Source organism: Haematobia irritans, chromosome 2, assembly GCF_050003625.1.
Source record: "Haematobia irritans isolate KBUSLIRL chromosome 2, ASM5000362v1, whole genome shotgun sequence".
Lineage (NCBI taxonomy): Eukaryota > Metazoa > Arthropoda > Insecta > Diptera > Muscidae > Haematobia > Haematobia irritans.
The window spans coordinates 111,404,388-111,413,268 of NC_134398.1; the positions used below are offsets into that span (position 1 = coordinate 111,404,388).

Genomic DNA, 8,881 nt, shown 5'->3' on the forward strand with positions numbered 1-8,881 from the left:
AGTGGCAGCCCGATTAAGATTCAGGCTCACTTAGACTATTCAGTCCATTGTGATACCACATTAACTAAAAGTACCTATTACATATGGGCACTTCTAGTTTTAACCGCTGAACCTTCTTGATTATTTTTCTTTGTTGAACCAACCAGATTGTTCCAAAAACATTAGCAGACTGCTTAAGTTAACGTTTTCCAGATCCGCCAGTAATCTGATCTAATCTGCTCCTAAAAGTTGCTTGCGCTTTACACAAAATGCAGGACACTCACACAAGAGGTGTTTAATGGATTATTTTTCCTCCGCATCATGACAGGTCATACAATAGTCATTATACTCCGCGCCAATAGTTTTTGCAAAATCGCCTATCAGGCAGCGACCCGTTATAGCAGATATCAGGAGTGATATCTGACGTCTCGAGAACACTAGCATATCTAGTGTGCGGTTTAAGTTTAAATGGGGCCATATTTGCTTGGTGTCGTTACAACCCTTGCAATTCTCCCATCGAACATTTGCCATCATAACAGCCTTCTCACGCAGCATGAGCTTGCAGGTAGCTAGGGGCATACCAACAAATTCTAGTTCCCCTGGAATATGTAAGGTAGTCCCTAGCCTTGCCAACTCATCCGCTTCGCAGTTCCCCGGTATGTTCCTATGGCCAGGCACCCATATTAGGTGAATATTGTACTGCTCAGCCATCTCATTGAGAGATTTGCGGCAGTCGATGGCCGTTTTCGAGTTGAGGAACACAGAGTCCAAGGATTTTATTGCAGGTTGACTGTCTGAGTATATATTAATGCCCACATTTTTTGGAACATTACTTCTCAGCCAATTCGCCACCTCTCTTATTGCTAATATTTCAGCCTGAAAAACACTACAGTGATTAGCTAATCTTTTCGCTATTCGAAGTTCCAGATCATTAGAATATACTCCGAACCCCACTTGTTCATCCAATTTGGAGCCATCAGTGTAGAAATCTATATATTCTTTATTCCCCGGGGTCTGTGTGCACCACGCCTCACTGTTGGGGATTAGAGTCTCAAACTTTTTGTCGAAAAGTGGACTCGCCAAAGTGTAATCCACTCGTTAGGCACATCTGGCATTATTTTGAGGACAGAACTGTGACCGTAACCTTTTTCCGACAACAGCGATAGTTCGCGCAACCGCACAGCCGTTGTTGCAGCTGACTGTTTGGCCAAAATGTCTAAAGGCAATAGATGCAGCATGACATTAAGGGAATTTGTTCCTGTCTTGCTGAATGCGCCTGAAATACACAAACATGCCATACGCTGAACTTTATCTAAACAAGTCGGTTTCTGAAGTGCCGGCCACCAGACTACAACACCATATAGCATTATAGGTCTAACCACTGCCGTGTATAGCCAATGCACAATTTTTGGTTTTAGTCCCCACTTTTTTCCTATTGCCTTTTTGCACGAGTACAAAGCTACAGTTGCCTTTCTCGCCCTTTCTTCAATATTAAGCTTAAAGTTCAGGTTCCTGTCCAAAATAACGCCAAGGTATTTTGCACAATCACCAAAGGGAATTTCAATACCCCCTAAGGAAATAGGCCTAACCGTGGGAGTTTTGCGATCTTTGCAGTACATGACTAATTCTGTCTTTGCAGGATTTACCCCAAGACCATTGTCTTTCGCCCATTTCTCAGTCATCCGGAGGGCCCTCTGAATAATATCTCTGATTGTGGATGAGAATTTTCCCCTGACTGCCAGAGCCACATCATCTGCGTATGCCACCACTTTTATCCTTTCTTTTTCTAGAGTAACCAGAAGGCTATTTATAGCAACATTCCAAAGAAGAGGTGATAGAACTCCTCCTTGGGGAGTGCCTCTGTTTACATACCTTTGTATGTTTGCTTGTCCTAGTGTGGCTGAAATACGTCTCTTCATTAGAAGTTCGTCTAACAGCCTGAGTATACATGGATCAACATTCAGAGTTGTCAGTCCATTTAATATCGAGCTCGGATGGACATTATTGAACGCCCCTTCGATGTCTAGAAACGCCACGATTGTGTATTCTTTGACAGATAGTGAGCTTTCAATAAAGCGGACTAGTTCATGTAGTGCGGTCTCAGTAGACCTGCCCTTCGAGTATGCATGCTGTCGTTTCGAGAACAACCTTGAATCGATGCTAGTTCTAAGATAAATATCTACCATCCTCTCCAGAGTCTTAAGTAGGAATGAGGATAAGCTGATTGGTCGGAAATCCTTCGCCCTCGAGTGAGAGGCTTTTCCCGCTTTAGGTATGAAAACGACTTTTGTTTCCCTCCACTTTCCTGCGATATATGATAAGTTGATACATCCTTTATATATCACCGACAACCAGGGGATAATTTTGTCAGTTACAGCTTGTTACTCCGCCGGAGTAATTCCATCAGGTCCGGGGATTTGAATGGTCCGACGCTATTTAACGCCCATCTTATTCTAGTTTCCGATACAATTTCCTCGACAGGAAACGACCGCTGAGCAACTGTGGCACCGCCAGTACATGGTTCAACCGTCTGATTTCCAGGAAAATGTGTGTCCAATAGTACCTCCAGCGTCTCCTCACTGGACGTTGTCCAATTGTCCTCCGATGTTTTAATGAAACCTGGAGCGGAGTTGGTGGATGCTAGAACCTTCCGTAGTCTGGAAGCCTCGGACGTATTCTCAATACTGCTGCAGTAATCATTCCAAGAGTTATGCTGAGCCTTTCTCAGTTCTCGCTTGTATCCTCTCAGATTCTTCTTGTAAGCGTCCCAGTCCTCAGGGGCTCTGGTGGACTTTGCCTTGTTAAAGAGCTTCCTGCAGGATTTCCTCATATTACTTAATTCCGTAGCGTTAGGACGGATTACTAAGGCCTTCAACATCTCACTGAAATCAGACGGTTGAACCAGGTTCTGGCGGTGCCACCGTGGCTCAGCGGTCGTTTCTAATCGAGGAAATTGCATCGGAATCTAGAATAAGATGGGCGTTAAATAGCTTTGGACCATTCAAATCCCCCGGACTTGATGGAATTACTCCGGCGGAGTTACAAGCAGTGACCGCCAAAATTATCCCCTGGTTGTCGGCGATATATAAAGGATGTATCAACTTATCATATATCCCAGGAAAGTGGAGGGAAACAAAAGTCGTTTTCATACCTACAGCGGGAAAAGCCTCTCACTCGAGGGCGAAGGATTTCCGACCAATCAGCTTATCATCATTCCTACTTAAGACTCTGGAGAGGAGGATAGATATTTATCTTAGAACTAGCGTCTATTCAAGTTTGCTCTCGAAAGGACAGCATGCATACTCGAAGGGCAGGTCTACTGAGACCGCATTACACGAACTTGTCAGCTTTACTGAAAGCTCACTATCTGCCAAGGAATACACAATCGCGGCGTTTCTAGACATCGAAAGGGCGTTCAACAACATCCATCCGAGCTCGATATTAAATGGACTGACAACTATGAATGTTGATCCAGGTATACTTAGGCTGTTAGACGAACTTCTAACAAAGAGACGTATTTCAGCCTCACTAGGACAAGCAAACATACAAAGGTATGTGAACAGAGGCACTCCCCAAGGAGGAGTTGTATCACCTCTTCTTTGGCATGTTGCCATATACAACCTTCTGGTTTCCTTGAAAAAGAAAGGATAAAAGTGGTGGCATACGCAGATGATGTGGCGCTAGCAGTCAGGGGAAAATTCCCATCCACAATCAGAGATATTATACAGAGATCACTCCGGATGACTGAGAAATGGGCGAAAGATAATGGTCTTGGAGTAAATCCTGCAAAGGCAGAACTAGTCATGTACTACAAAGATCGCAAAACTCCCACGGTTAGGCCCATTTCCTTAGGGGTAATTGACCAAAAATTGTGCATTGGCTATACACGGCAGTGGTTAGACCTATAACGCTATATGGTGTTGTAGTCTGGTGGCCGGCACTTCACCAGCCAACAAGTTTAGACAAAGTTCAGCGTGTGGCGTGTTTGTGTATCTCAGGCGCAGTCAGCAAGACAGGAACAAATTCCCTTAATGTCATGCTGCATCTATTGCCTTTAGACATTTTAGCCAAACAATCAGCTGCAACAACGGCTGTGCGGTTGCGCGAGCTATCGCTGTGGTCGGAAAAAAGTTACGGTCACTGTTCGGTCCTCAAAATAATGCCAGATGTGTCTAACGTAGTGGATTACACTTTGGCGAGTCCACTTTTCAACAAAAAGTTTGAGACTCTAATCCCCAACAGTGAGGCGTGGTGCACACAGACCCCGGGGATAAAGAATATTTAGATTTCTACACTGATGGCTCCAAATTGGATGGCCAAGTGGATTTCGGAGTATATTCTAATGAACTGGAACTTCGAATAGCGAAAAGATTACCTAATCACTGTAGTGTGTTTCAGGCTGAAATAGTAGCAATAAGAGAGGTGGCGAATTGGCTGAGAAGTAATGTTCCAAAAAGTGTGGACATTAATATATACTCAGACAGTCAACCTGCAATAAAATCCTTGGACTCTGTGTTCCTCAATTCGAAAACGGCCATCGACTGCCGCAAATCTCTCAATGAGATAGCTGAGCAGCACAATATTCACCTAATATGGGTGCCTGGCCATAGGAACATACCGGGGAACTGCGAAGCGGATGAATTGGCAAGGCTGGGTACTACCTTACATATTCCAGGGGAACTAGAATCTGCAAGCTCATGCTGCGTGAGAAGGCTGTTATGATGGCAAATGTTCGATGGGAGAATTGCAAGGGTTGTAACGACACCAAGCAAATATGGCCACATTTAAACTTAAACCGCACACTAGATATGCTAGTGTTCTCGAGACGTCAGATATCACTCCTGATATCTGCTATAACGGGTCGCTGCCTGATAGGCGATTTTGCAAAAACTTTGGCGCGAAAACTATTGTATGAGCTGTCATGATGCGGAGGAAAAGGAATCAATTAAACACCTCTTGTGTGAGTGTCCTGCATTTTGTGTAAAGCGCAAGCAACTTTTAGGAGCATATAGCTTCAGATTACTGGCGGATCTGGAAAACGTTAACGTAAGCAGTCTGCTAATGTTTTTGGAACAATCTGGTTGGTTCAACAAAGAAAAATAATCAAGAAGGTTCAGCGGTTAAAACTAGAAGTGCCCATATGTAATAGGTACTTTTAGTTAATGTGGTATCACAATGGACTGAATAGTCTAAGTGAGCCTGAATCTTAATTTAACCTAACCTAACCAAACCTATGTTCATAACTCCATCCGTTTATTGTTTTAACTTCACAATGCATATTCTGTGTATTATGGTTTTTCCATGTAAGATCGTCTCCCACATTTCATTAACAATTATTGGTGTGTTTAATGATTGAATATCGTACTTTGAATTTATACGCCGAGTTTTATTTTGAAATATGGGAGATAGTATGTGCTTATATGTATGTTTAATCTGATTTTGATTCATAATATTTCTAAGCAGCTAAATGTTTCGTTTTTACAGCAAATAACATTTGGAATATACCTCCATCTTCATCATCACCATCCGCCTCAACAGTACCCGAAATCAAAAAAGAGCCATGTAAGTTCTAGTGTTTGCGATAATTAGAGCTATTTTATATTTATGAACAAATTTTAGTAGAGTTATTTATAAAGTAGCCTTAATTCATCTGGTGACTTTCAAGGGCCCGAGAGAAACTGCGTCAGTAGGTGACAGTCATGGTTAGATTATTTTAGGTGGCAGCCCGATGTATCAGGCTCACTTAGACTATTCAGTCCATTGTGATACCACAGTGGTGAACTTCTCTCTTATCACTGATTGTTGCCCGATTCCATGTTAAGCTCAATGACAAGGGAACTCCTTTTATAGCCGAGTCCGAACGGCGTTCCACATTACAGTGAAACCACTTAGAGAAGCTTGAAACACTCAGAAATGTCACCAGCATTACTGAGGTGGGATAATCCACTGCTGAAAAACTTTCTGGTGTTCGGACGAACAGGAATCGAACCCACTACCTTGTGTATGCAAGGCGGGCATGATAACCATTGCACCACGGTGGCTCCCATAGGTGGCAGTCATGAGGAAAATGTCTCTAATATCATGCAGTTTTGTCGGCGCTTCTCTCAAATATCATTCAGTTTGCGTCGGCGTCACCCAGTTCTGTTCTCTGTCGGCCTTACGAAACTACGGAAAATAGGATTTAGAACCCACTTTGTGGTAGCAAATGTTCTTTTTTAAAAATGTTTTAATTTTATTAAATTTTTTTGGCAGACAATTTGAAATTATTACTGCCGATGCCTTTAAGGCCGACACACAATGAACACACTGGTTAATTCTTCGCTTATTTCTTTGCTTCGAAAAAAGTTAAAACGGTCGTAATTATATGAGTGTGCGCACAATAAATACAAGCTTGGCGCCAAGGCGTAAAAACAGCTAAAGCCTATATCTGCTTTTTTATTGTGTTTCGGCCTTTATAACCAATTTATCAAAACAGCGCTTCGACCGCAGCGTCGGTAATACCAAAGCTACAGGCATTGTGCGACATTTATACGGTTGACATTTGTTTTCTTTGCAGAAGAGAACTTTTCGTCCTCTTGTATTTGCCTCCTCTGTGCAAGGGCTCAACAAAATGTCAAAACATATTAACTCTGTTCAAGAACCCGATAATTTTTCATAATTATCACAAATTTTTACTGGAAGTCGTTCGTTTACACAAAAGAGAGCCGGAGAGAAACTACATTTGATAGTTATCAGATAGAGTAATTGCAAGTTTTTGTTAGAGATTTTTTACCCAGTAAAATCCATAGCATAAGTTGCCAACTAGTTGATGATAACAAACAAAGCACCAGTACATTGTATATGTTCCGCAACTACAATTGGAATTTTAAAAAACTGGATTCTGTTTTTAATGTTTTAGAATCTTAAATTTGTAATAGCAAATTGTTGCTGTATGCCGTTCGCGTAAGCAAAGAAAAAGTACGCAAACAGACCTATTGTTGTCATTTTAAATTTCGGTAACGTTTTGTTGGTGTTACAAATTTAGATTGAAATGTTAAATTGGGAAATAACTGAAATACAAAGAAAAAAAACGCCAATAGCCTATCATCGATACAAGACCTCCGTGATAAAATTCTTCATTCACTGAAAACATAGAGCAACAACTTTGCAATTTGGTTATACAAAATTTCATAAAAAGAATATGGTCGTGTAAGCCAGACCGTGGAGGCCATTTGGCTGATTTTGATAATCCGATCCATCATTTAAAAAATACTTTTTGTTTAGTTCAAAATAGGAGCTCCTTTTCATAATTAAATTAAATATTTTAAGTTATTTTGGCTTTGCTACTTCCCACATTTTAGAGTATAAACTTGTTATAATTCTTATAATAATTCTTTATTATTAACAATTCACAACATTTTGGAATCTTTTCAGTTTTGTCACCCAATTATTGTGCACCTTATAGAACTCCCTACCAAATGTCACCCTCTCCCCAACCAACATCGCCCATGAATCGTACTAGCACCACGCCATCACCAGGTCTGATAAAAACCTCAAGTGCAGATAGTCAATCTCAAATGTGCAATTCCTTCAATCAAATCCAAATGAACTTCAATTACAACGCTCCCAATATTAGCATCACAGGCAGCAGCAACAACACAAGCACGAACAACAATAATCCTTTTCTCGATGGGAGCAATAATTTCAAGAATATCAACCATCTCCATCCAACATCAACTTTTCCCACGAATGTCTTCTTCAATCCCACGAGTGGTGGTAGTATAACACCTATCTATCCGAATGATAACGATGGAAATCTTTGCAACACCACAAACTTTCAGAGCGTCAATGTGCCTCCCACCAATAGTATCAATTGCCTGGGAACTCCAACAACACCATCATCTACACTCAACATTGTAGGCAATCAATTCCACTATCAACAATACCAAAATGACCAGCAGCAAACAACGCAAGCGCCAATTTATAATCAAACGGAGGACACCAATGAAGCAGCCGTTACTCTTAATGCTCTACTGCAAATCGATAGCGAGAATTTCGTTAATATAAATTCAGAAGAATTGCGCCTTTCGAATTTGTCCATCTCAACATAAGTGTCAGCACATACATATCTCATAGGGGACATGCATTTTTTTTTGCTAAGCTTAAAACGAAATATGAAGCAAACAAATTCGATGCATACACTACGAAAGATCGTGGTGGTTAGCTTCACCCCGAAGTGTGGTGTGATTGATCACGGGTTTAAAAAAATGAATCTCAATTTTGTTGATATTTTTTGACGAAAATCGATCTTAAGTTTTAAATTTAACCATTATTATATCCTACATATCCATTGTAAAAATTCTTTTCTTCACTACAAACGCCTAAAGCTAACCCATTCAATTGTTGTTATATTGCTTAAGAACTATTTTCAAATAAATTAAATAAAATTATTAAAATCTAAACTTGATGAAGAATTGCTTATTATAATGCCTTTGTATTAGTACACTGAAAAAATCTTACCCTGTTCCAAAGATTTTGTCTTTCCTTATATTATTTTGGTATTCACTTTCAAATTTAGGTTTTACACACTGGTAGAAAAAGTTTCTTTAATACGATGAATTTCTACGTTGTATTAACGAAATTCTTCATTGAAAGTCAGTCAACGTAGCATTTCGTTATAACAACGTAATTTTACGTTATATTTACGAAGCCCTTTATGGAATACATTTCGTAGTATTAATGAATAATTACGTTGCTATTACGTAGCCTTTCGTTGTATTAACGAATATTATTCGTTGTATGAATGAAATTTATTCATTGTATGGATGCAGCTTATACGTTGTATGAATGAAAATCATTCATTGTATGAACCCAGTTTTCCATTGTATGAATGAATTGCGAACGTTGTATAAATGAACACAAA

The 8,881-nt window shown here is 40.3% G+C and overlaps 1 protein-coding gene across 8 annotated transcripts in view; it reads left to right on the top strand.

Moving 5' to 3' along the window:
• Positions 1-8,420, top strand: part of dl (REL proto-oncogene, NF-kB subunit dorsal) — a 221,109-nt gene extending 212,689 nt beyond the window's left edge. For 7 of the 8 annotated variants that reach the window (XM_075295887.1, XM_075295890.1, XM_075295893.1 and 4 more), the window contains 2 exons: positions 5,464-5,541; positions 7,393-8,420. In XM_075295887.1, coding sequence (XP_075152002.1) covers positions 5,464-5,541; positions 7,393-8,069 — 755 coding nt within the window. In that variant the 3' untranslated portion in view covers positions 8,070-8,420. The remainder of the gene's footprint in view (positions 1-5,463; positions 5,542-7,392) is intronic. The other variant, XM_075295891.1, reaches the window with a different exon arrangement.
• The last annotated feature ends 461 nt before the right edge of the window (positions 8,421-8,881 follow it).